The sequence below is a fragment of the Protopterus annectens genome, chromosome 4.part1, assembly GCF_019279795.1.
Source record: "Protopterus annectens isolate FY-2018-M chromosome 4.part1, PAN1.0, whole genome shotgun sequence".
NCBI classification, from domain to species: Eukaryota; Metazoa; Chordata; order Ceratodontiformes; family Protopteridae; genus Protopterus; species Protopterus annectens.
The window spans coordinates 1,000,953,042-1,000,981,008 of NC_056734.1; the positions used below are offsets into that span (position 1 = coordinate 1,000,953,042).

The following is a 27,967-nucleotide window of genomic DNA, read 5'->3' on the forward strand; positions in this document are numbered from 1 at the left end:
TTTCAATCATGTTGATCTGACTTTCCTTTCTTTATGTGGTGTGTGTTATCTAAGAGGGCTATAGGTTGCCCACTAACAGTCAGGGAGTCCTTGATGATGAGATCATTTGAACCGACATGAATAAAAACAGTTCCATACTTCCTTACATTAAGGCATTATAAGGCCCAACTCACATCCTGTATTTTTGCTGTTGTCAAGCTTAACACTATTCAGTGTTCATTACCTTCTCTGAAAATGTGAGTATCTGTTTCTTTTAATAATTTAATCTTCATTTGGTAGTATATCATTTCTGACTAGATCTAAGGAATCTCCAATTTCAAACTGAGTTGGTCTACAATTTCAGTTGTTACAAAAATTGATCATCACTTTGTCTTATCAATGCCATTATTTTCACCACTCATTAATTTGCAAGGAAACAATTCTCATATAGCTGCTTCTGTATTTCCACAGCCTGATCCATGTTGTCATTTTCAGTGTTTCTCTTGTTTTTTCGTACAGTAATGTTCTTTAATTCTTCTAAATTCATTTTGGATTTCTTCCTTTTAGCCCATTCCCTGCATCTATGTTTCTACTTTCTCTATTACAAACTGATATAATTTTCTGTAGACTGCATGTTTTGTGATTGAACAATGTTGTCATTCCCTGTAATCTGTGTGTTACATAAGAAAGCAGCATCCATGTTAATATATATTTTCTTTGCATTGCAGAGAATAATATTTTTCTTCTTCTCTGTTGTGAACTTTTCCCTTTCTTATTATTTTTTTCTACATGCTCTGACTCTTCAGATTGCTAAGTATGTGCATCTCAGATTCCAAAGTTGTCATCAGTAGTATCATGTTTAATAGAGGTTTTGTGATTTTTACTGGTAGAGGGCACTTTCTTTCATAAATATATTCTGTTTGCACTTTGCCTAATATTTATTTCACCAGCTCTGTCATCATTGTATGCAACAACAGTTTTTCAAGTTGTGCTAATTGCACTAGTGCAATCATCTTCAGTAAGCCTTTATTTACTGTTAGTAATATTAAGCAAAGTTTTTGACATAAGGAACACAAGTCTCCAATGTGATTCAGTGTTACCTTTATATTTAGACAATGTTTTAGTACAGTGGGTAAGATCAGCAAATCATTAATGGTGTGAAGAATCCATTCTCCGCTACAAAAAAATTCAAGAATTTTAAAAGAAAAAAGTCAAAATCAGTGACAAGAGAATTCACAATTAAAACAGTAATTTAAATCAAATTGTGAAAGTAAATCACACAAACATTATTTCAAATACATATTAAATTAAGTACACTGAGCTAACCTTGTTGGGAAGTAATTCATAAAGTGATCTGTGGGAGGGTGATCTGTGTCTCGTCTACAAGCTAATCTTGGACCCTGCCGTACTACAGGTGCTCCATATCATCCGTAAGTCTAACTCCTCACATACTACCCACTGAAAAGGCCTGAATCTGTAACATCAATAAAACCTGCTTGGAGTGAAAGGTTTGTCTCCCAGAAGCTGCCCCATCTCTGGAATAGACTTCCTATACACATCAAACAGAGCACCTCGCTGACCCTCTTCAAGCGCAACCTTGATGAGTGGATGGGAAACCACAGATTTCTCCCAGGGGTTCCACCTTTTTCCCTCAATGACAGAGGCAACAGGTGCTGACTGAGGTTTCTTTTTGGGGATAAACTCTTGACCATTCTTGTAAGGGCCCCAGGGCCATTAGCCTAGTAATCTCCTATAATCCTAAGTGCTCGGTCTGGTCTACCATACCAGTTAACCCAGTCTCATTAAAATGATGTATGTCCTTTGTCATTCATAGGTTCATAGGTTTATACTAGGCTATCTGCCCTAAGGCATTTATAAGCCTAGCCCAAATTTTTGTGGCTTACGCCACCCCTTATATGAAAAAATACTGTGCCCATTAGTTTGTTGTGCCTCTGTCCAGCAGTGACACATAGATGATTCCCGGGGTAAACCTGCGATCTCCCATCCACAGGTCTAGATTTCTCTTGAACAGAGTCAGCGAGGTGCTCTGCCTCACATGGACCGGGATTTTATTCCACAGCATAGGGAGTCTCTGAGTGATAAATCTATCCCTCCAGCACATCCTATTTATATCCGTGCTAAGGTTTAAGTCGCTTGCTCTAGTGGTTTTGGTGGATTTGGATTTTTTGAGGTGGAGCATGTCCATTAATTCCGGGTTGGACATGGCCTTGTATGTCAGGCACATGTCACCTCTGAGCAGGCGGTATGCGACTGAATAGAGCTGGAGTTTCTTCAATCTGGCAGCATATGACAGATTTTGGAGTCTCTTTATCCTTTTGGTGAGGAACTTTTGGGGTCTCTCCAATTGCTGCAGATGTCGGGTGAGATACATCCCGAATGGGGCATTGTACTCGATCATTGGTCTGATAAGTGAAGAGTACAGGGAACAATGACCTCACTAGATCTGGATGTGAATCCCTTCATGATCAGGTGGGCAATGTAGAAGGTCTTTCTAACCACTTTAGCAATGTGAGTGTCAAAAGAAAGGCCACTGTCAACCTGGGTCCCCAGGTCCCTGATAACCTCTTCTGTGCTTAGTGGATTGCCACCTATATGGTAGCTTGGGGTTACCTTGTTTTTCCCGAAGGGTATGACTATACATTTTTTGGCATTTAACTTCAGGCCATGGCTCTGGCACCAGCTATCTGTTTCCGTGAGTCCCTTCTGAAGGATATCCGTGTCCAGTGCACTTTCCACTATGGCGCCCAGTTTGCAGTCGTCTGCAAACTTTGTCAGCCAAAGTCCTCCCATACTGGCCTGTACTTCTGAGAAGTAGATGCCAAACAATAGGGGGCCAAGGACCGAGCCCTGTGGGACACCACTTGTGACCGGCTTGGAGTCTGACACAGTGCCAGCAACTCTAACCCTGTGGGTTCTGTCCTTAAGCCAGTTTGCAACCCATCTTGTGACATATGGGTTTACATTTAAGCTGGTAAGTTTTTCTACAATACCCGAGTGGGGTATTGTGTCAAAGCCTTGCAAGGTCAAGGTAGGCTGTATGGACTGCCTTTCCCTCATCAATGGCCTTGGTGACTGTTTCGAAGAAGTCGACCAAGTTCAAAAGGCATGATCTTCCCTTGACAAAGCCAAACTGGGTCGGATCCAATGTCTGCAAGTCCCCTATATCTTTGTTTATGAGCTCCATTATGATCCTCTCCATAGCTTTGCAGACTAGACTTGTTAAGCTTATGGGGCGGTAATTACCAGGGTCCGTAGAGGCGCCGCCTTTGTGGAGTGGGACCACAGTTGCCGTACGCCACTCCTTGGGCACGTATCCTGTGGTAAGGCTGAGATTAAACAGCTGCCTTATGTGCGGGGTTAATTCCTCATTTAGCTCGTGTAGCACACAGCCGCAGTCACACATTTTTATAATAGTAGAAAATCAGAGGTAAAAAAATAAAATATAAATCAAAATAAGTCACCAACTAGCTACCAAGCAGTTGCAAAGTAAGTCACAGACCAACAAATAAGATGTGGAGAATTTGCCCAGTATTGGTTGTGTTTTCATCACCATTATCTATTTGCTTCACAAAGTCTGACAGTGTAGTTGTAATTTTCAGTTCTTGCAAAATGAGCTGCATTGAATTCTCCTGTAGTGCACCATAGATCACCATAGCCGAGCCATCTTGAACATCAATACTCAAGAATTCGCACAGCCCCATCGACTCTTCCAGAACTAGCAGTAATTTTTGCACTTTGTATAGCGCAACACCACCACCAAGTAAGATACATTAATGAGAACTTTTAACTGACTTGTACTCAGTTAATACTTACAGATACATTAACAGTTGATAGTGCAGTGACAGTAGGAGGCAGTTTCTCAAGCACATCAAGATCACCCTGAGAATCCTGGCTGTGTGGCATAGAAAGATAAAGTAATGACTGTGACCCAGATGGCCCAAGTTTTATTAGTGGCTCAGTAGCTACAACAGCTGGACACAGAAGGATGGGAGTGAGCAGCCATTGCTGGCTTGCCCATCCTGATGGTTTGGTAAGTGGCTTTGTTTGCCACTTGGATTATATTTAGAGGGATTATTTGTTGCACAACTGGAGTTTTCATCTATTCAGCATGAGCTGCCGTTGCGTAAAATGTACACACTGGAGAAGTCACTGTGTGGAGACATGATTCCAGTGGCAGGCATCGCACAGTAGAGCTCAGAGAGCCACCACAATAAGAGGGGTAGCTGCAAAGGGATAGGTAGGCTATGCTAGAGGACCAGCAAACTAACTCACTTCTTACCACCCAACACTGCAGGAGAACCAATGGACAAATTATGCTGCCTGTCAGGAATGAATGGACTATGGGCTCTGTTTTATTTATTTTATTTTATGTATGTATGTATTTATTTATTTGACATTTGTTGACCAGGTTAGTCCGATTGAACAGGAGCCCTTTTTCAGCAGAGGCCTGGGGAGAAAAGCTCCACTAGTGATTACAAACATGTAGTATAAAAAATATAATGGTTCAGAAGATAAAAAGAATTATCTAAAGATAGTATACTCTAAATTATGTAGTAAATTAAAGACACAATAAGTAATCAAAAGAGGTATACAGACTATATTAGAAATTGTAAGCAGTCATAAATAACTAAAATCGAGCAGTGGAGTCCCTGTAGGTGTAGAACTGATTAAAAGTGTGTGAGGGACTCATAAAGACACATGAATGGAGAAAGAGTTTACTTTTGTAGAAATTCAGGGAGGGGAGAGAAGAGGATTTATGTCAGTTGTGAAGTAGGGGAGGAATAGAAATTCAGACAGCGAGTAGACAAGAGGAACAAGGGGGTGTGGGTGGTAGAGAGGATTTGAGAAGTAAGATACATGCAAGGAGGGTGGTTACTGAGACAGGTTCAGGAGGAGGATATGAGACTAAGAAGACCATCATGGAGGGTGATTGCAGTGACAGATCCAAGAACTGTTAAGAAAGTTTTTGATAGCAACTTTGAATTTTTATGGGTAAGTTACCAGCAAACTAACCCACTCCTTACCACCCAACACTGCAGGGAACCAATTAGACTGCCTATCAGGAATGAATGGGCCATGGGGGCTCTTTTAGCCTGGAAATGCGTGGCTCCTGCCCCGTGGAACAAATGGACTAATTAAATGCAGGTGCAAAACCTTAATGCCCTGATGTCCTTTTTTTGATGCTTCAGTAGTTCACATTATGTGTACCTGTTGCAGCCGTAAACTGTTTTGCAGATGTTTTTCAACAGAGATAGGATTTGAAAGCAAATGTTATAAGCAGTGGTATCATTCATGCTGCTGTGTAACCAACTTCACTAATAAGGACATACGATTCTGTCAGAGAGTGAGACATGTTTTCCACTGGTTACTTTTTCTGGAAAGCATAGTCTTTTTGAAGTACATCTGTTTTTCTGGAGTGTTCTTGATGCTCAGTCAATCATATATGTTTATTTGCACACTATTTCCACTGACCCAGACCATGACTGAAAAGGGTCATCTGCAATCTACCAGTCTCCCTGGTTAACATATTAATATATGTAATTGTTCTGGATGTAGCCTCAGTTGTACTGAAAGCATCATCGGAAAGTATTTGTTCTTGCTGCATCTATTTTGCTGGGATATTTCACTGTAATTCTGCTTGCATTGATGACTGTGGCATGACAGACGTACTAAGACATCGACATTCACAGTATTGGGAGGGACAGGTCATTCTTTTGCATCTTGTCCTAACACTGTTGGGTATTGAAATCATACTTTGAAGCAGAACTTAGCTTGCTATTGCTCTGTTATTAAAAAAATTTATTAAGAAATGTTTGTTTCATTTACCCAGATGTAGCATCACATTTTCATCATGCTTTTGACATCTGAGCATATCATGTCAGGAAAGTAATGCGACAGACAGAATATGAAAATGGATAACATTTGACATCTGATTGTGTATCCAGAGGAAATATTTTTGTCTTTGTAACAGAGTATTATCAGTAAAATAGATAGGAAATATTTTTAAAAAATGTGCCATGTGGCCTTAATTGTTAATTACTTTTCTGTAGGACAGTTGAAACTGTTTTACCTTTATAAAACCTGTCAACTTCATTCTTAGACTAACAAACTTGCCCTTAGCACCTTAAGATACTTGTAGCCTGCTGTTAAGTGAACTCAGATCTGGCCTGCAGTACCCACTACTGCCATGTGCAGTAAGCTGTACTGCAGTAAACAAATATGTGTTTTATATATGACAGAGCACAGAAGCTGATGCTTTGAGTTAGTGCCACAGTAACAGTCATCATTTTATCACAGCAGGCTGCTTAATATTTCTTGTTTACCAATTTCTGAAGTTGTGTGCTTGGGTAGATTGAGCCTTTTCTAGTCTGTCAGTAATTTAATTGTGTTATTCTATTTTGCTCTTGTTCCCTGTCCTTCCAGTAAACTCATCCTGTCTTTTTTTTCTTTAGATTATATAAAGAGGTTACGATATTGTGAGTATGTTGGCAAGTATTTCTGTCAGTGCTGCCATGAAAATGCTTTGTCCCCTGTCCCAAGCAGAATCCTTCGCAAATGGGACTTCAGCCGCTACTATATCAGTAATTTCTCCAAGGACCTGTTGAACAAGATTTGGAATGATCCCCTCTTTAATGTTCAAGACATCAACTCAGCCCTGTACAGGAAAGTAAAGGCACTGGAACAAGTTCGGGTAAGAAGAACTAATGACTCCTTCCTTTGTAAAAATGTTCATACTTGCTGTTATTGTTTTGTTGTGCTTTGATGTCAGAGTATGAAAACAGCTGATTAATACATCTGTACATTAGAACCTTATTGTATGGATATAATTTGCATGTCAGACTTCATGATCAGAATATGAATGCCTGTTAACACTGTACATGATAATAATGAATGAGCTGCCTTGATACAATACTGTTAGGTACAGGGCAACCTTTTGGCAGATGCACATTGATAATGACCCTGTCTTTTGTTTGTCTTCAGCATCACTGGAATCAGAAGAATAGCTATATTTAGATGGATTTTTTACCTGAACTGAACTTTTTATTTTTATTTTTTACATTGTATCATAGGCTCTGTCATTCGAACATATACTCTAATTGCCTTCAAGAAAATTGATTGCTATAATTCCATTTAAATATTTCATGGTTTGTTTCCTGTATGTGTGTGTATGTTCTTATTTTGTATTTATATATTATAATGTAGTGGAATGCGGTTTAGTGAGGGATGGCTGTTATTTCTAGCCATAATTGTATGGGCGGCGCAGTGGTACAGCAGTTTACATTGTCACCTCACAGCAAGAGGTTCTCGGGTTCGATTCTTGGCTGGGGTGCCTTTTGTGTGCAGTCTGCATCTCCTCCCTGCATTCATGTGGGTTTTCTCTGGGTGCTCCGGTTTCCTCCCATGTTGTAATGCCATACGTCTGGAGATTTCTCCCTGGGCCTCCGCTGAAAATTACCTCATTCCAAGTTGGAATTTCCCAGTAAACAAATGTTAAATAAAAATAAGTAAATAAATTACTTTGTCCTGAACTCCCAGAAGGTAGAGAATGCTTAGAAACAAAAAACAAGAAAGGGTTAACAGGTTCAGGCAGAGAAAGGTTGGAGCTTGTACTAAAACGTGCGCGCAGACTCTCTCTCTCTCTCTCTCACACGCGCGCGCGCGCATGTACAGACACAAACACATGTGCGGATGTACAGGCACACCCACACACACACACACACACACACACACACACACACTCTAAATCCATATTGGCAGTTACTTACTACTCTGAAGTAAAACCACTGTAGGGCATTAATGGTGGAAAGACCTAGTCAATGATTTGCGACCAAATTCTACCACACAAGGTTATTTAGTTTTTTTTTTTCTGAAAAGGGGAAATGTATAAGTGTATAAGTATAAATGTCTTTAAGTTATTGTTGACACTATTGTATTGGTCACATAGTGTCATTTTCTATGTAAAACACAGCTTCAAAAATCACATGTGATGAGGGGGATTCAGAAGTTGTGTGAAGGGGTAAATCAAGCTTAAAATTGAGATGTACCTACAGAAATAGAGACATATTAAATCAGGCCTGAAAACTAGAAGTCTTCCAAAATAGGGGTAGTTGAGAGGTCTGAAGGGAGACTTCCTAGGTATAATTGCACTTTGCCTAGGAGAACTGTAACCAGAAAAAAAAAGAGTGAGAGGTATGCTATACTTGGACCGATTCTTTGCTTTACCAATAGTGCAGTGTTTCGCATGATTCTGTGACTGCCGAACTAAGACTTCTGAATATCCAAAACCCTGTTGACTGTCCTGAAGGGGCGTTTAACTTCAGTAATGGTACTGTGTTGATTTTCTTTATAAAAGGAATGAGAGAGCCAAGAATTATATAGAAACTCCTTAATACTCTTGCCTCACTAAACCTATCAAAGACTTCCCTCTCCTGGTTCCTAAGCTATCTTTCTGACAGACAACAAGCAGTATGATGGAAATCCGAACTCTCACCACTTCTGCCTGCCTCAGTCGGAATCCCCCATTTACCGCACGGCAAGAAAGACTGAAGAAAATGGCGTTGGCTGCATCTTTTATACACCTGGTGCACTGACGTCAGGGAAGAGGCAACAGCAACCGACGCTGGACCTAGACTTTGGAATTCTGGCCGACTGCGGGTAGCCTGCCAGCAGGATAACCCAAGAGTAATGATTGCAACAGTGAATACACTCGTACATCTACATTTACGGTAGGTACACAACTGTACTTTGTGTACACTTACCATAAATGTAGATGTTCGAGTGTATTCACTGTTGCAGTCCTGATTACCCTCCCTCCAGCCCCCAGGCTTCTCTTGGCTCTACCTTTGCTTCTTGTTTTAAGCTTTCTGGTGTATTTCCTTTTTGATGAAGGTGTAACATAACATATAATTGCTTCCCTTTGTGGGGGCAAGAAAAACTGATGTAATGGCGTCGGCTGCATGTTTTATACCCCTGATGACCTGATGTCATGGAAGAAGGGACAGCATTCGACGCAAGAATCCAAGACTCTGGTATTCAGGCCGGCTGAGGGCTTCCTAAAGGCAGATAACCCAAATGTAATGACTGTAACAGTGAATACACTCAAACATCTACATTTATGGTAAGTGCACACAACTGTACTTTCTTCATAGGCCTGGCAGTTTTCACACTAATGTGGCAGCCTTTCCCCTGAACACATCTTGTCCACAGCAGTAGTTGATCCGCCTGGGTTTGGGCTGAGGGGTGGAGCATGTAATAAAATGGCATATGACTGGATGAAGAATGACAATTATTTTACCTATAATTGGCTACAATAGGTTTGACTTGAGCTCCCTGAAAATAGAAATCAGTTAGAAACAGAAAATGGGAAATAGTTAACAAACTTAGACAGAGATGAAATAAAGCTAGCTGCTGCTCTTTAGTGAAAACAGTGCAGAGCATTCTTGGACAAAACTGTACATGCAAGGATCTGTAACCCAGGAGATTCTGTGAAGACATTCTGAAGATGATGTGATGCTTCTAGGAAGGAATCTTGCACCATTTTAGGTTGTTTCACGTGACTTCTGTGAAGACTACCAAATGCAGCACTGTGTTCACTAATGGGTTAGATGAGCCGGAGGCATGAAGTAGTATAGCAGTCTGTCTGTAATGAATAGGCATACCCTTGGAAATGGGTGACTATAGAACATGCTCTTCCACCTGTGGCATGTAAAAGGCCTACTTTTAAATTGTCTACTAAAAACTCCTGATGTCCACCACAGCAATAAAACTTAATAGTAAAATCAAAACTTTAATAAAAAGAATATAACATAAAATAAGCAGTCCTCAGTCTTCTGATAAGCGCTTTTGGCAAATAAGCCTTCCTCAGATCGTATAAAAAGGATTGTTCAGCTTTTGTATTTATAAGGCATCACAGCCATTCCTCATTTAATTCTCTGACATGCCCTTGTTGCAAACCAAAAGGAGGCCAGCTAGCAGAGAGGTATAATTTCCTTCATTGTAATTAAAGGGGCAGTGCTTCTCTTTACTATAGGATTGTATATGGGAAAACTAATAGCTATGGATGTGAATACATTATATGAATGAAACAACATTCAAGTAAACTTGCTAATCATATTCTTTCTATTCTTAAGTGCAGGTTTTAATGGCACTATAGTATTCAAGCCTGGTGATCTGTTTGCTCTTAAATTAATTATCCAGCATGTTTCCCTTGGCTCTGTGCGATTATGAACATCACCTCCTCTTGTGGTCTGACAGACTGCCTCTATGGCCTTAAATACAAAGTAATGAGAAGGATATTGTGCTACGTGGGCAGCTAAGGCATTAAGGCAGATAATAATAAACACCTTCCTGACTGTATTAAATTATATTCCCTGTATGATACAGTACAGTTGTTAGACGGCGTTTTAAATTTATTGTTTTGAACATTTTTCCAGTAAACAGTGTAACAAAATGCATGCACCAATAATGACAAAACTGGCTAATTCAGAACATTTCCAAATAAAAATCTACTCAATCTTCTACAATCCACTAGTATCCGTAAATATGTACAATCTATTCAGAAGTAAAAGTCATGTAAATAATTCCACATTAAAGAGATCTGTAACTAATGAAGAGATTGCTGCTAGCAAACAACTTTATATTTCATTGTTTCATCTACAAATAAATTGCCTATGTTACATTAAAAAATGATAAGCTAGTAATATTGCAGTAGGGAATGGATGTCAAACTGATAACGGGTTCATAGTTGCTGGGTATCTCCACCAAAGAGGACATTCTCAGGACTGCAGCATCCACCCCTTTTAAAAGTATAACACAGTACAGCAATGCATCTAAATACTGTGGGAGTAGAATCCACAGCCTTCTGCATCAAAAGCAGGTATTCAGCCTGTTATGCTATTAAAATGCAAGCAGACTCAGCATAAGCAGCATAAACTTCTCTTCCCCTGAAGCTCTTAGCTCCTTGTAAAATCCACTTGACACTCAACTGTATCTCTCAACTTTGCAGCACAAGAAATCTGGAAAAAGCCAAAATTTATTGAAGGGGGGACAAAAGCCCAAAAACCAGGGACATATTTTAAACATTGTTTGTATAATCTTGGAAAGTTGCTATAATAAATTGTGTTATCACCATGCATTTCACTGCCAAGTCTTGAACCCAGGATCCTGTGCACTACAGTCAGAGCAACATACCACTATGCCAAATCAGCTGTTTCTTGAAAGAAAGGAAGAGTGAAACTTAAATGGCTATCATTTAGTGAATTCAGTTCTCACCATAGCTCTCAACGTCTTAGCACAAAACACCTGGACAAAGCCAATAATGGGGGAATACAGCCCTCAAACATATTCAGTGAATTCAGTTCTCACCATAGCTCTTAACCTCTTGGCACAAAAAATCCTGGACAACGCCAATAATAGGGGAATACAGCCCCAAAAATAGGGACAATTTTCAAATAAACTTAGAAAATTACTAGAATAAAAGGTTTTGTTACCAGGTATTTTCTGAAGAATATGAAGTCTGAAATTCAAATGCCTGTCATTATTTAGTGAATTTAATCCTTCACTGATTACAGAAATCCAGAAAACCACAGATTGTATGAGGAACAGAATCAAACAAAAATATGGGGCAAAAATCTGAACAGTTTTCACAAGTGGTGGTGGATAGGGAATTCAGGCTCTTGCTACCTGTACCCAAGGTACAGAGTTTGAGCCTGAGTAACTCTAGCCACCAAGTATATTTAACTGGAGCATTTCACACACACACACACACACACACACACACACACACACACACACACACACACACACACACCTGTATATTCCCTTGCAGCAGCTTTTGAACCCAATGCCCTTGCAGCGAAAGCGCCTAATACAAATTCCTTCCCGGGAGCCAGTCAGTTGCTATCCATCCACATAAGTGACTGTAGACGTTGTAGTCCAGTCTCCTTCCAGTTTGTGAGTTTACAAACCACATAGACTTCTAGGCATCTGTACACTGATGCCTTCTCTTCATAATCCGGACTGGTTAAAAGGCAGTCCACCGAGCACACATGCGCGGTTCCGGGATTCGCATCTAATTAGTTTACAATTCTGTTTTCTTCATTTTACAGCTGGGGGGCTGCAGTCCTGCAGTCTAATAGCACAAGCATCCCCTTGGATTAAAAAGGATTATTTAATGGCAACTAAGGATATATGGAGGAGACTGAACAGAATCTAATAAAAAAATTAAGAATCTGGTAGCTCTTGTGAGATACAAGTATCAAGATTATGTAGTCGTTTACTCTTGTATACAAGTCAGCCACATTTTTATCGACCAGAAGAGGTGTTGAGGATGGCAATAAAGAGTTGAGTAAGTTTATTTAGGAGGGGAAGATAGCAATAGTCGAGTGGGATACACTGATTTCCCCCAAAGAACAAGATGAGGGGATGCTTTAAAGCTACATAGTTAAGAGTCATTTACATAAATTAAGTGTAAGGTTGTAATTCAAAGTGGAAGAGGATGATTATGAAATGGAGGGGGTGTGGTTGAAACAATAGACAGACTATGATTTTAGATGCATGTCTTTAAGGAGAATAGTAACAACCATACAGAGTACTACAGTCTTAAAGTAAGAGAAAATATTCAAATCAAGCCAACACAAGAATGAAAAAACAAGATTTTAACAACAAGGATGTCTGCAAGTAAGAACATGGAAAATGGGCAAGAGTGGGCTGGAGCAAATATTTCTTGAGGAAAATTTAATAAAATGGGATAAAGCTAAGGAGTATTGGACTGCAATTTAGAGATTGCCTTCATTATCTGGGATTGATAAGAGTATAGGGAAAGAGAAAGGGAAAGGTAAGTGTTAAGTGAAAGACCAGTTCTGGAATGAGTTTTAAGTTTTGTCTAAACAGAAAATACTTTTAATAAGAGAAAGAAGCAATATTAATTATTTAGAGGGGTTAAAGTATTACTGAAGGTGAATCTTAAAGACCTCACAGAAAAAGAAGACAAGCAACTGCATAGTGCTAAAGGGAAAATAAGACAATGTTAAAGTAATATGCATGAATTTAGAAGGGCTCTGTTAAACAACTATTTTGATAATTCTATAGTGCATAATAAACCTTTAGCACAAGGATACATGCAGCAGAAGTAGAAAGAGCTGTAGACAAGTTTAGGGAGCCTGTGTGAAGGAAACAAGCTAAGATCTTATGGAAATGTTATGAAAATATGTGTAAAGCAGAAGAACTGGAAAACCAAGAACAGAAACAAATGGAAATATTTTTGGAAGATTTAATTCTGCCAAGGGTAGAGTAAGAGGAAGCTCAGCAATTAATAGCTATGATGGGACTAGATGAGATCACAGGAAAGTCTCCAGGAACAGTCAGCATTCTTGTAGAAATTTGGAAGTTAGGAGGGAGGAAAGCGATGAAGATCTTAAAAAGGTTTTGTTTAACAATATTTTTGTGCAAAAGTATTTTAGAAGTAGTAACAGCATCTTGGAAAAAGCTGTGGTGACTGCATTACCCAAAGAGGGTAAAGACTCTTCAGATCCAACTTTGTATAGAACCATTTGAATTTTAAACTATGATTGTAAAGTGCTTAAGCTGATAATACTAGCTAAGAGAATGGCAAAAATGTTACTAAAGTTGATAAATATGAACCAGTGTGGTTTTGTACAGGTTAGAGAAACATTTGACATAATTGATAGAACAATAATGATCCATAGGGAAGCAGAGTGTAGGAAAACACTGCTATTGTTTGTAGATGTTGAGGCAGAGAAAGCATTCAGTAGAGTCAACTGGGATTTTTTTGAGTAGAGCAATGTTAGCGTTTGCATTCTTTCACAGGAAATAAGCGTGAGTAAGGAGAATATATGAAGGGTCAGAGGCAATCATTACAGTGGAAGGGTTCCTCTCTGACAAGCAGTGTTTGAACAGAGGAACCAGTTATCTTTCCACACTGTTTGCTTTATATTTAGAGACACTGACAAAAAAATGTTTCTCTAATTCAGGTGTATAACTCAAGAAGGTACTCAAGAAATGCTAGATTTATGTGCAGATACTGTTGATGTGTATTTCATAAATCCAGAAAAGGACATTTTTGGTGTTGTGTAATGTTTTGAGACATTTTCAGGTCTTTTCTGGATATAAAGCAAGTAAAGCTAAAACAAAGGTTATTGTAGTGAACTGTGTTACCCACACTTAAACTGATATAGCAGTACCCATGTTTATGGGGACTTAAGCTGAGGTATTTAGGTGTATGGATTGTATTCTCTTATGGCAGCTAAGGATGTAGTGGAAGAAATTAAGCAAAAGGTAATATAAAAACGGAGAACCTTCAATCTCCTCATTACTGATATGGATATTATGACAAGGTCATGGAAAATGTTTAATCCTTTTTGTCTTGTATACTGGTCAGACATACTTGTATCAACCTAAGGAGGAGTTGTAGATGAGGATTAAGAACCGAAGGAATGTATTTGGGAGAAGAGGAGGACAGTAAGTAGGTGGGATAAGTTGATTCTTCCCTTAAAATGAGGTGATTGAGGTTTACCTTATTTGAAGGGGTACTGTGGAGATGTCCTTCAAGGATGCATCTGCAGTCCTTACAAATGGGTTGTCCTGTCGTCAGGCAGCCCTTCGGTCGGCCGGATTCCAAAGTCTGGGTCTGGCTTCGGCTGGTGTCGCACTTCATCCGACGTCATTGCGGCAGTTATTCGGGTATAAAGGCATCAGCCGACGCCATCTTCCTCAGTCTTTCTTGCCGTGTGGCGCCCGAAGCAGAAGCTGTTCGCAAGTGCCGGTCGGTCAGATCCAGAGATTACTACTACCGAATACTACTTCGAAGACTTCTATAAAGCTAAGTACCCCGTTGGGGACTCTTTCTTGCCTCAGCCGATGTCAGAGAAAGTTAATAACTGTTTATCTTGTGGGAAACAAATACCTCATAAAGATTTCCACTCCTATTGCATACATTGTTTAGGCCCAGACCACGACGTAGCAGCTTGTCTAGCCTGTGCTTCTTTTAACCAGTGGACGCTTAAACGTCGCTCGGACTTTGCTGAACAGATTTTCGGCTCCGATTTTGCCTACATTATGCCGTCGGATCCTCCGACTACACAAATAACCAAAAAGCGCAAAGAAAAGGACCGACACTCGCGGTCTGCGGTTTCGGCTGAAACCGCGGTTAAGCAATCCACGAGTGTCTCGGTTTCGGCCGAAACCGAGCAGGCGGTTCTTTCTTCAGCCGATAACTTGCCTTCTACCGAGGCCTCTTCTACACTGGTAGAAACGGCTTCTGAAATCCAGCCTTCTGTTGCGATTTCACAAGATTTATCAGACACCATTCCACTAGATATTTCTACCCCTGCACGTGAAGCTGCTAGGCCTCCTCCAGCTATGTCTATTAAGGCCTTTGCCAGGGCTAAAGCAGCCAAAACTTCCAAACCTGTGCCTGCCAAGCCCCCCTCTCACAGGCCCAGCACCAGCTCCCATATGCTTTCTTTGGCACAGGATCTCATCACTTTAATTCGTGGATCCCAGCCACATCCGGACAGGGCCTCTCTCCCTCCTCCAGAAAAGAGGCCTAGAGCAGAGCCCCCTGAGCCAGTAGCCACAGATGATTCTTCTGATGATTCAGAACATTCAGACCCTCCTGAGGCTTCTTATTCTCCTTACGAAGACTCTGATGCTGAGGAGTCCATTCCTTCAGCCTCTCCTCCTGAGGAATTTTCCTTTGGGGAAACCTTGCATGCTATGAGGGAACAATTTCAGTGGCAGGGTCAAGATTTCTCAGACTCCAGAAAAAGGCTTAGGACCTTTCTACACTTACCACAGCATAGGCCTTTAGCTATTCCTCCAGTTCTATCTGTTGTTGATGATGCATTTAATGATGCTTGCACTACTCCTGATACTTTACCTCCGGCTCCTGCTAAACCAGATAGGTACTACAGGGTCCCGGACACTCATCACCATTTATATAAGGCCCCTTTTGCAGATCCAGAGACTATCTCCCAGGGCCCTAAAGCTGTAGCAGCTACTTCTTCTAAAAACCCCCTCCCCTCTGACAGGGAATCCAGGTCCTTAGAGAGATGGGGTAAAAAAGTTTACACCTCTGCTACTTTGTCAGCTAGAGCTTTGAACTGCCAATTTCATATGATTCAATATCAAGAGTTTATGCTTGACCAGTTGACTAAAAAGCTGTCCTCTGAAGAATTTTTAGATAAAAAGTATGTTAAAGAAATGTTACATAACATACAGCAGGTTAGTAACCATTCTTTAAAATGTGGCTATGACGCACTGGAGGCTTCCTTTAGATCAGCCATGACTGGCACAGTTATCAGGAGGCATGCATGGTTGAAAGAGCAGGCATTACCAGACCATGTCAAATCTAAACTTTTGGATGCACCTATGGACAAGGTCAATTTATTTGGTGCCCCTGCGCAGCAGGTTCTGAAAAAGATGGAAGAGAAAGCAAAATCTGTGCAAACAGTAAAAGATTTCTTACAAGTTCAGCCTCCAAGGTTTAGCAGGAATTGGCCCTCCAAGAATTGGTCCTTTCCGGACTCCTCTAAGGCACAGAGAGGCAGGAATAGGCGCTCTAGAGGCAGAAACCAATCCAGGGGTGCCTACAGGGGTCGCCAGTGGCAGGGTAACAACCAACGAGGCACGGATACAGCCACCACCACTACAACAACTCAATCACAGTGACTTGGCGGTGGCACCGCCTACCAGGGAACAACTAGAAGCACCCTTAGGCGGAAAGCTAACATTATTTTCAAGAAACTGGCACTGCATACAAGAGAAAAATGGATTTTGAAGACTATAGACAAAGGTTACAGGTTCCATTTCCATACACTACCAGGAAAGAGAGGAATGCCAAACCTGCCACCTTCTCAAAGGGCAGAAGCTCTGAAGCAAATATCTCAATTAGTAAGAATGCGTGCTGTGGAAAAGGTACCATTTATGGAGCAAGGGAAGGGATTTTACTCCAGGCTCTTCCTGGTACCAAGAAAAGAAAACAAATGGAGGCCTATTCTAGATCTGTCCGCTCTAAACACATTCCTCATTGTTCCAAAATTCAAAATGCTGACCCTACAGCAGCTTCTTCCCATGCTGGGCAAGGAGTCTTGGCTGGTAACTCTAGATCTCAAGGAGGCATACCTGCACGTCCCCATAAGACCAATTTGCAGAAGATACCTCAGATTTCTTGCAGGATCAGAGCATTATCAATTCTCAGCATTGCCCTTTGGCTTATCTACTGCGCCCAGAGTGTTCACGAAATGCCTGGCATCAGTAATCGCTCATTGCAGAATTCAAATCTATCCCTACCTGGACGACTGCCTGATACAAGCGGACAACAAAAACAAATTAACAGAAGACTTACAAAGAGTCATCTACCTGCTACAAGCCCTGGGATACACAGTCAATACAAAAAAGTCAAGGCTGATTCCATCCCAAATAATAACCTTTCTGGGTGCAGAACTGGACACATCAAAACAAATGGCATTTCTAACTGCAGAAAAGAAAGAGCAACTTCCTCTCTATTTCTTGGCATTAACAAAGCAGAGCCATCTAACTGCAAGAAAAGTGCTACAAGCTCTAGGCTTCATGGCATCCTGCATAATTCTGGTCCCTCATGCCAGGCTTCATATGAGAAAGCTACAGTGGTACCTAAAGAATTTGTGGTCTCAGCACAAGCACAGCCTGGAAACCAAAATTCCAATGATCCCATGCCTGAAGCAAGAGTTCTTATGGTGGGCTCAGGCCTGTCAATCAAACACAGGACTGCCCTTCTGCAAAAGTCAACCAAGACAAACTATCACAACAGATGCCTCAGACCTCGGTTGGGGGGCACACATGATGGACAAGTGCATTCAAGGCCTATGGACTCAAGACCAACTGCATCTACACATAAATCTAAAAGAAATGATGGCAGTAAAATTGGCAATCCAGGCATTCAGACCTCTTCTCCACGAAGGCCAGCTGTTGATAAGGACAGACAACACCACAGTTATGTGGTACATCAACAAACAGGGAGGCACACACTCTTACCCCCTATGCCGGCTGGCACTAGACCTATGGGATGTGGCCCTGAGCTACAACCTTCAGTTACAGGCAATTTATGTACCAAGGAAGGAAAACATTCTAGCAGACATATTAAGCAGAACTACAACAGATGCCCACGAATGGATGCTGCATCCGGACATCTTCAAAGCCATCACAAGAGAATGGGGATTCCCACAAATAGACTTGTTTGCATCCCCATACAATCACCAGTTGAAGAAATTCTGCACAAGGACTTACCACCCACTTGCTTGGAGGGTGGACTCCCTATCCTTCAGTTGGAAAAGCCTGACAGCATACGCATTCCCACCACTTCCTTTGATGCACAAGGTGCTTCTCAAGATCAAAGAGGAACGTCCGAGGATCATTCTGATAGCCCCAGACTGGCCAAGGCAACATTGGTACCCACTGCTGAGGAGCATGTCCCGGGAACAAATATGGAAATTGCCCCTGATCCCATTACTGCTGACACAGAACAACTACAACATTCTGCATCCAAACCTAAAAACTCTGCAGCTAACAGCCTGGAACATTACATGACAGAAATTAACCCAAATTTATCCCAAAGGGTTAAGGACATAATCCTGGAGGCTCGTAGACCTTCAACAAGAAAGAATTATGCAGCAAAATGGAAAAGATATCTCATCTGTAGTGCTGCAAAGGGGCAAGATGTGACACTGGTGAACATAGCCAACATCCTGGAGTACTTGGCGGAGCTCTACCACACAGGCCTGTCCTATTCCTCCATCAAGATACATGCATCAGCTATTTCAGCACAATACAGTTTGGATCCTCCTGTCTTCTCGCATACTCTGCTCAGACAGTTTCTAAGGGGAATTAAAAATGTAAAACCTCCCAGGAAACCTCCATTGCCAGCATGGGACTTGAACTTTGTGCTAGAAAAACTGACTCTACCTCCTTTCGAGCCAGCAGCTACAGCAGACTTGCAATACCTATCCTGGAAGACTGCCTTCCTGCTGGCAATAACTTCAGCAAGAAGGGTCTCTGAACTACAAGCATTAATGGCAGTACAACCCTTCCTGATCTTCCATCAAGATAGAGTGTCCATGAGAACAAATCCTACATTTATGCCTAAGGTGGTATCCAGAGTCTCTTTAAATCAGGCTATCCACCTTCCTACATTCTTCCCCAATCCACAGAACAGGGAAAAAGCTCTTACATACCTTGGATGTACACAGGCAATTACGCTACTACCTGGACAGGACAAAAAACAATAGAAAAACTGACCAGCTTCTGGTAGCTTATGCAACAGGAAAAGAAGGAAGACCAATTTCTAAACAGACAATCTCCAAATGGATAGGAAATTGCATTAGACTTTGTTACTCCTACCATGGAAAGAAAACTCCAGAGAACATCAGGCCTCACTCCACAAGGGCCACAGCCACTACCACAGCTTTCTTACGAGGAGTGGCTACCAAGGACATTATAGAGGCTGCTACTTGGACCTCCGTGCATACATTTGCCAAGCATTATAACTTACCTCTATACTCTAGATCCCGTGCTGGCTTTGCCACTGCTGTTTTGCAAAGGATCCTGACTACACCATAATCTATTCTCATTTCCTCCTCCCCTAGTTTAGCTATGGTATTCTACCCATTTGTAAGGACTGCAGATGCATCCTTGAAGGACATAGTACAGTTTTGTACCTGCCATAAATGTAGATGTCCGAGAGGAATGCATCTGCAGTCAGGATTACCCACCCTCCTTCCCCTCTGAGGTACTCCTAGGGTGCTTACCAATCTTCAGCTAGCTTGGGAGGGATCTATTATGGTGTATTTGTTTGTATATATGTACATACATGTTTATTTTGTGTGTTTGCTCTCTACTATTTGGAAACTTTGGCATTTATCCAAATTTAGCCTACCAAGAGGGCACCTGGCATCTGGGGCAAGAAACACTGAGGAAGATGGCGTCGGCTGATGCTTTTATACCCGAATAACTGCCGCAATGACGTCGGGTGAAGTGCGACACCAGCCGAAGCCAGACCCAGACTTTGGAATCCGGCCGACCGAAGGGCTGCCTGACGACAGGACAACCCATTTGTAAGGACTGCAGATGCATTCCTCTCGGACATCTACATTTATGGTAGGTACAAAACTGTACTTTGTGCAGTTATCATAAATATATATATATATATATATATATATATATATATATATATAGAATACATGCATATGGTCAACCGTTGCATACTCCGAAAGTAAATGTTGAAACTCGCAGGCGTGAATGCTCAGAATGTCGTTCACAATTCCAAATTAGAAATTCCCGGTCGCACAACCACCACAAGTGCTACCATGGGTCGAGAGGGGGGGAATATTAGCCTGGCCGGGTTCGGCATCTGAAAATTCGACGTTTATCAAACTGTGGTCACTGCTTTCAGCTTTTGTAACTTCGGCATACTGCCATTGACGATATGCATGTAATCCTCTCTCTCTCTCTCTATATATATATATATATATATATATATATTTGTATATATATTGCAACCAGATTACAAGTCAAATTATAAAAGATTGATGAAGAAGTATGAAGGAGTTGAAGAAATAGAAAATTTTGGATGCAAGTCGTTAAGGAAAAATAACCATGTAGAATATTATTTATATTCATAAAGTAGAAGAAAATATTCTAAAAAATGTATAAGACTGGAGAAAGGAGGTTTTACCAATCTGTATGTCTATAAGTAGAGGTATAAAAATAGACAAGAAGGAGCTGGAATTTACTGGAGGAATTAGCAAAGGAATCAGAGAATTAGGAGCAAATAATTGGGAGGGAAAGGAAATAGAGGGGAATGAGGCTAAACAGAAATTTGGACATGCTGGTTAGGGAGACTGCCTCCCTGTCTTGAGACTGATGTGTATAGGCAAAGTGAAAAGAACTGGAGAATGCTAAGGGAAAGATCAGCTTTGATAGAGGTTTTAGTTGGGTCTAGAAACAAAGATGCTGTTAGAAAAGGATAATTAGTAGGGCAGTAGCAGTTTAGTATTTCACCCGTTACATTTGCTGGTAATGTGCTTTGTTTTCTTACCAGTAGCACTCTTTGTTGAATCCTGAGAGTATCGAATGCTGGAATGAAGCATTGTTTATGGGTATGGTATGTGCTTTTAGTGATGTGTGTGTGTGTGTGTGTGTGTGTGTGTGTGTGTGTGTGTGTGTGTGTGTGTGTGTGTGTGTGTGTGTGTGTGTGTGTGTGTGTGTGTGTGTCTCCGCACATTGGATTTATGATGGGAGTATGTGTTTTTGTGCATGTGCTCGCAAGTTAGGGTTAGAGTGAAGGCAGATAAGGTTAAGGTTTAGTGTTGTGTGTGTGTAATATATGGGAAATGTATTGAAGTTCCTAGTGTAGTGGTAGTGTTAGAAAAAGGGGTTTTCATAAGGTAATGTGTAGGGTTGAAGTTTGGAGCAGGATTTGGGTTAACACATGAGTATGATGTTACGGGGGTTGAGGTGGAGAATGCCCTGTACTCATGTATTCTAACCCATTCACTAACCCCTACCCTGCACATAACCTTATATAAAATAGTTTCAGAGAAATTAAGTGGTGTTATCGTTAGTTTTTTTATTCACCAATCAGTAGAGGAGAGTGCTACTGCTCTTTTTCAGTTGGTTTACTAGTTGATGAAGGTTAAGTATTAATTTGCAGAGATCAGTGTTATCATTCAGTTTTCTGCATGTTGAATTATTTAACTGTATTTAGTAGGAGATGTGAAATATTGGGAAAGAGAATGGAAAGTCAATTTACAAAGAAACTATTAGAAGAAATCTGTAAGGCTCCCAATTATCCAATAAAGTCCAGAAGGTTTAAGATTTTTGCATGGAATTGTTTGCATAGGTATTTTATAGCCTGAGTAAACTTAAGAGGATTTTTCTTCAGGTAGGTAGCAAATGATGGATGTGTGACAGGGAAGTGAGAGATAATTGTGCACATACGTTTTGTGAATGTAATGAGTTGGCAGATTTTAAGAATTATTTAGTGTGTACTTTGGCAGAAATGTTGGGGAAACATATACTTGTAACTAAGAAAGTTATTCTTTTTTGAGTTGGGACATAGGATCCAATTTGTCTGAATGTAGTAAGACCTTACTAAGTTTAATGTTATTGCCTGTCAAAAAGGTAAATCAAAATCTGTTCTCAACATCAAGGAAGTTCTCGGTATTGTTATAGGAGTTAAAAGAACTGGTGGTAGAATCTTTAAAATAAGGAAGGAACAAATTTCATAGAAATAATTGGAATTTGTTGGAACAGTACATGCAGAGTAAAGTTGAGGAGGAGCAGTGAACTTTGAGGAAAGGCAGGAATTTGAGCAACTTATGTAATGCTGGTGTGAATAAAAATTGTTAAAAAGAAAATTTGCATGTATACTGTATGCAGGGTTGCCAGACGTCCCTATTTGGGCGGGACTGTCTCGAGATCAGCAGACTGATCCCGAGTCCCGCCCTGCCGGTTAAAATCCCGGCCAGCCTCCGCTTTGTTTGTTTTTTTTTTTTTTTTTGATTGTCCTGTATACTTGGCATACAGGCCAATCAAAAATCGCTAAACATGGAGATACTTGTGTTGAATGCGGAACTGCAATGCATTAAACACGAGAAGCTCCATGTTTAGTGCAGAGCTACTGAGCTACTGTTCTTTAATGTGGAACTTTGTTCCGCATTAAAGACCTTTTTTTTTTTTTTTTTAAATTGGACTTCACTTGCTGTGAAAGACCTTTTTTTTAATTTATTTTTTGGTCTTCACTTGCCGTGAGAGACCACCTTTTTTTTTTTTGTCCCTACCTGGGGGGCTGGAAATTTGGCAACCCTGAGGGTGGCCATGTTAAAAAAGGAGAAAGAACTGTCGGGTCAGGCATATTTCACCTTTGCCAGAAAGATACCCTTGGCAGCTATTTCTGTTGCATTAGGAGCCAAGAAGGCAACAGATATTTTAAGAGGTATCACACTGTTTAGAAGGTTAAGACTACCTAAGCCTGCTTTTTTAAAGAACAGTACAAGATCAAATTATATCTTTCAGTCATACGCATTGATAACCAAGAAGTAGGAACACAAACACTGATATTTACATATTATCATATTCCTGTTTTGACTACAAGAATTTTAAAGAGCCGCTACAGGCTTTTCTGGGTATATTATTTGGAACCTCTCCCTTTGATGTATTTTGTCAAGGTGAGGCTGTTACTGAAAATCTTGCTTTAGTATCCTGAATATATTTATACCCATCACACATACTTCAGATTTTGTCCTGAATGTACATATTTTCCTGCATATGGTATAAAACTGTACATGAAAAATAAAATTCTAGATATCACTTCACCAAGACTGTGGGGATTAGCAATGTCAAGGTTTAAGAGCCATTAGCTAACAGTGATCATACCACTTCATTGCTTAGAGTAGGAAGAAAAATTGAAGCCTTAAATGATGATGTGGGTTTTCCAGGGAGACTGGATTATGCTGATCTGGTCGAAAGAGTCAGGGCTGATTTGGAAGACTTGGAAACAAGTTAAAGATGTACAGGCAGGGTTGCTAGACGTCCCTATTTGGGCGGGACTGTCCCAAGATCAGCAGCCTGATCCCGAGTCCTGCCCTGCCGGTTTAAATCCCGGCCAGCCTCCGCTTTGTTTGGTTTTTTTTTTTGTTTTTTTTTTATTGTCCCGTATACCTGGCATACAGGCCAATCAAAAATTGCTAAACACGGAGCTTCTTGTGTTCCGCATTAAACACGAGAAGCTCCGTGTTTAGCGATTTTTGATTGGCCCATATGCCGATATACGGGCCAATCAAAAATCGCTAATCACGGAGCTACTTGTGTTGAATGCTGAACTGCAATGCATTAAACACGAGAAGCTCTGTGTTTAGTGCAGAGCTACTGAGCTACTTTTTTTTTTTGGTCTTCACTTGCCGTGAGAGACCTTCTTTTTTTTTTTTTTGTCCCTACCTGGGGGGCTGGAAATCTGGCAACCCTGACTGTACGACAGTCACAATGGAAGCTGTTACTGTTTGTTTTCTTTCTATTAATGCATGTAATACCACATTACATGTTAAAATGTGATGATTTAATAAATATGTTAAAAAGATAAAATGCTTTTAGAAAGGGATATACAACATATTGCATGATAACTTTAAAAATCATTCAGATGAGATTAAAAAAGATTGGGAAAAGAGAATAGAAAGGCAGTTTACAAAGGAACAGTGGGAAGAAATCTTCATTTCTCCCAAGTATATAACAAAGTCCAGAAGATTTAGGATTCTGAATTGTCTGGACATAGTAAAGTCTTACTAGGACATGCATCTGGAGCATTTCTTCCCAGGCCTCCACTGAAAATGTTTTCTGTCCCAGTTGAACTTTCCCGTGAAACAAATGTTAAATAAATAAATAAGTTTAATGTTGTTGTCTGCTAAAAAAGCAGATGTTATGTGATCCTATCTCGCCTACATTCTGTACTGATGGGCTCGGAGCCGATCCTCGGCTCCGACTCGGCACGCTATGCTATAGAGCGAAGCCTCTTATTGGTTGAGCTATTCTCTATCCCAGGATGCACCACCACTAATCCCCTAGATCTCATTTGCCGCTTACAAGCTAGGACGTGGTCTCGAACTTGGCTGAGCTAAGTGCTTTTTTCTGAAAGTTTTTCTGTCAGGAAATTCCTTAATCTTTACCCAAAAGCTGTTTTAACAGCTATCGTTGTGTATAAGTGTGTTTTTGAATATTTTTTTGTGGTAAATTTGTGTGATTGAACAGGGAAAGGTTTCCGTTTAAGTTAGAGGGGCCTTCCCCTTTTTCCTTAGTGAATTTTCTTATTTGTGGAGAGGTCAAGTACCTGTTTAAGTTAGAGGGTTCTTGGCCCTCTCTTATTTCTTTTGTGTATTGTATTTGTACTTGTTTTGAGTTAGTTTAAAAAAAAAAAAAAAAAAAAAAAAAGTTTTTTTATTGTTGTTTAAATCCTTTACTAAAGTTACATACTCTGTGTTTTTTCCTCTGATATACTGAGTATTCTACAATGTCTAAAGAGCATAGACCCTCAGGATTCAAGAAGTGCACGAGGTGCAATTATAAAATGTCCATCACCGATGATCACTCCTCGTGCGTGTACTGTTTAGGCGCCAAACACCTACAGGAGTCTTGCAGCGTGTGTCACGCTTTTTCCTCTAGGTCCTCCAAGAAAGGAAGAATAAATTAATCTTGAAAGAGCTTATCAAACCCTCCTTCGAGGAGGCCTTATCTTCCTCTTCCTCTCCAGCTAAGAAAAAGAAAGCGTCGGCTCCGACCAGCCCGTCGGAACCGACCACTAAGAAATCTAGGCAGGCTTCTCCATCGGCTCCACGGACTTCGGAGCCGAGGGCGGAACGGTCTGCCTCGATGCCTCCAGTCTCGACTCCTCTGGTTTCGGAGCCGATGGCTGGAGCTTCGAGAGGCGGGTCACCTTCATCGGCTCCACTGATTTTGGAGCCGATGAGGGTTGCCGGCTCAGACTCTTCCCTTCGGCGCCGAAGCCCCCCTCGGCACCGAGGGAAATTGTTTTGGAATCTCCCTCGGCACCGATACTGGTCGAGTCTGTTCGGAGCCGGTCCCCCAGTCCTTCGGAGCCGATGGAGAAGTCGGTTTGGACCCGGTCGGTTTCCTCCCGATCTTCCAAGATGTCGGATTCGGACATCGACAGGGTGCTCCTAAGACTGTTTCAGTCTCCTGTATTCCAGAAATTAGTTTCGGCTCCAGCCCATTCGGCTTCGGAGCCAATGGCCCACCCTGTAGTTCTGGTTCCTCCTCCAACAGCCTCGGCACCGTTGGAGCCGGTGCTGGTGGAGCCGATGGAGGTTTTCGGGTCGGCCCCGACCCTTACTCCAACCCCGGCTCTCGAGTCGGAGTTCGGTACACGGACCTCCTCCGTCGGCCCTGGGGGGGACGCTTATGTTTTTGGTTCCGAGCCTTCCTCTCGGCGCGTTGGCTGCGGGGGTACCGTCTACTGTTGTGGCCACGGGGGTTGGACCCTCCCAGGACTCTGGCGGTCCGGCCTTCAGGGCCATGAGGAGTGCTTTGGCCAAATCTTCTTTGGCTACCTCCACGGTCTCACCAGCACCTTCCCTACACATGGAGACTGGGTCTTTGATAGTCCCCCTGTCCCTAGACAGCGGAGCCCTGGGGCCTGAGGTCACCCCCAGTGGGGGCCCCCCCCTCCTGGAGGTCCCTCTGAAGCTTCTTCGGAGGAACCCCCAAGGAAAAGACTGTGCAAGAGAAAGCACGTCGACTCCCCCGATGAGTCGCTCACGTCGGACACCGATCTTGATGATGCGGAGGGGTCCCCTAAGTCGTCCTCAGATGATGTCTCCTTTGCAGACATCTTGGAAGCCCTCAAACAACGAGGCGGCTGGCATTCCAAACCCCCTTCCGCTGATGAGTCGGTGTTCCTCAAGGCCTTCGGGGCTCAGCCCTCCGCCTCCTGGGTGTCTCCGCCCTTTGACGAGCTCCTAGATTTGATCTGTCGAAGGGCATGGGAACATCCAGACTCTGTGGAACCGGTGCCTGCTCGCCCAAATAAGTTTTTATCAGCACCCCCCAGAGAAGGAGTTTTTGACCAAAGGTGTGGCTGTAGATGCCTTGGTGGTGGCATCTGCTACCCAACAAGATGTAGCAGAGGCTTCGACGTCCGTCCATCCTCCTAATAAGGAGTCTAGGAGCATGGATCGATGCGGAAGCACACCCTCAGTTCAGCGGCCTTTACCTTAAGGTCCCTGAACTATTTAACGCACTTCACTAGATTTCAGAGGGATCTGATCAAGGAGCTTTCAGATACCCTCTTGGGCAACCTACCTGAGCAGCTGGCCCAGACGGTTGGCTCTCAGTTGGCTACGCTGTCATCGATATCAAACTCGTCCATGAGGCTCATTTCATATGCAGCCGAGGGGGCGAGTAGAGCGGTGGGTACGGGTGTTGCTCTACGGAGGCAAGCCTGGCTCTGCCTGTGTCATTTTGCGGAAGCCTTTAAGTCTTCCTTTGCCGACGCTCCCTTTGATGGGTCCTGTTTGTTTGGACCCAAGGTAAAGGACACATTGACCCGCTGCGAGCAAGAAGGTAAGACTTTGACTGCCGTAGGGGCACGATTTTCCACTCCCTTTCGGTCTTACCCCAAGGCTAAAAGAGGAGGGAAAATATGGTTCCGTAAATCCCAGAAGTCTTATCCCTCGCAACAGGACAATCCCCCTTCTAGAGGCAGAGGAGGGGGAAATTTTTCTGGAAGACGCCATCCCAGAGGCGGCAGAGGCCCCCGCAACACTGGAGACCGCGAGTCCTTTCATGGCTCTTCAGCCTTCCACAATCCCTGAAGGATTGCCCGACTGTGCAGCTCCGGAGCCAGTCGGGGGTCATTTTTCAAGGCACCTAAAAGCCTGGGAAGGTATTACTCAGGACCGATGGGTGCTTCGAATCATCGCCAGAGGTTACGACATTCCTTTTTCACACCCCCCACCGCCGTCTAAGAAAATCCCGGACCCGCCACCCAGTCAACGGGAAATCGCAGCATTAGAAATCTCAAAGCTGCTTCAAAAAGAAGCCATCCAACCGGTCCCCGCAGACCAGATCGGATTAGGGACTTACTCAAGGTTCTTTTTAGTGCCAAAAAAGACCGGGGACTTGAGGCCCATTTTGGATCTCAGCATCCTAAATCGATCAGTCAAAAAGTCCAAGTTCCGAATGGTCACCTTACAATCCATTCTCCCACTGCTGGAGAAAGGTGTTTGGATGTGCTCCATAGATCTCAAGGACGCCTATTATCACATCCTGATAGATCAGGCGCCCAGGAGACATTTGCACTTCAGCCTAGGAGACAAGTCATTTTCAGTTCTGCGCACTGCCCTTTGGTCTCACCACAGCCCCCAGGGTGTTCACCAAATGTTTGGCGGTCGTGACTGCTCACCTG

The 27,967-nt window shown here is 42.0% G+C and overlaps 1 protein-coding gene across 7 annotated transcripts in view; it reads left to right on the forward strand.

Moving 5' to 3' along the window:
- RUBCN (rubicon autophagy regulator) overlaps positions 1 to 27,967 on the forward strand; it is a 2,564,006-nt gene that overhangs the window by 2,134,543 nt on the left and 401,496 nt on the right. For all 7 annotated transcript variants that reach the window (XM_044070705.1, XM_044070707.1, XM_044070708.1 and 4 more), the window contains one exon: positions 6,453 to 6,691. In XM_044070705.1, the coding sequence (XP_043926640.1) occupies positions 6,453 to 6,691 (239 nt within the window). The remainder of the gene's footprint in view (positions 1 to 6,452; positions 6,692 to 27,967) is intronic.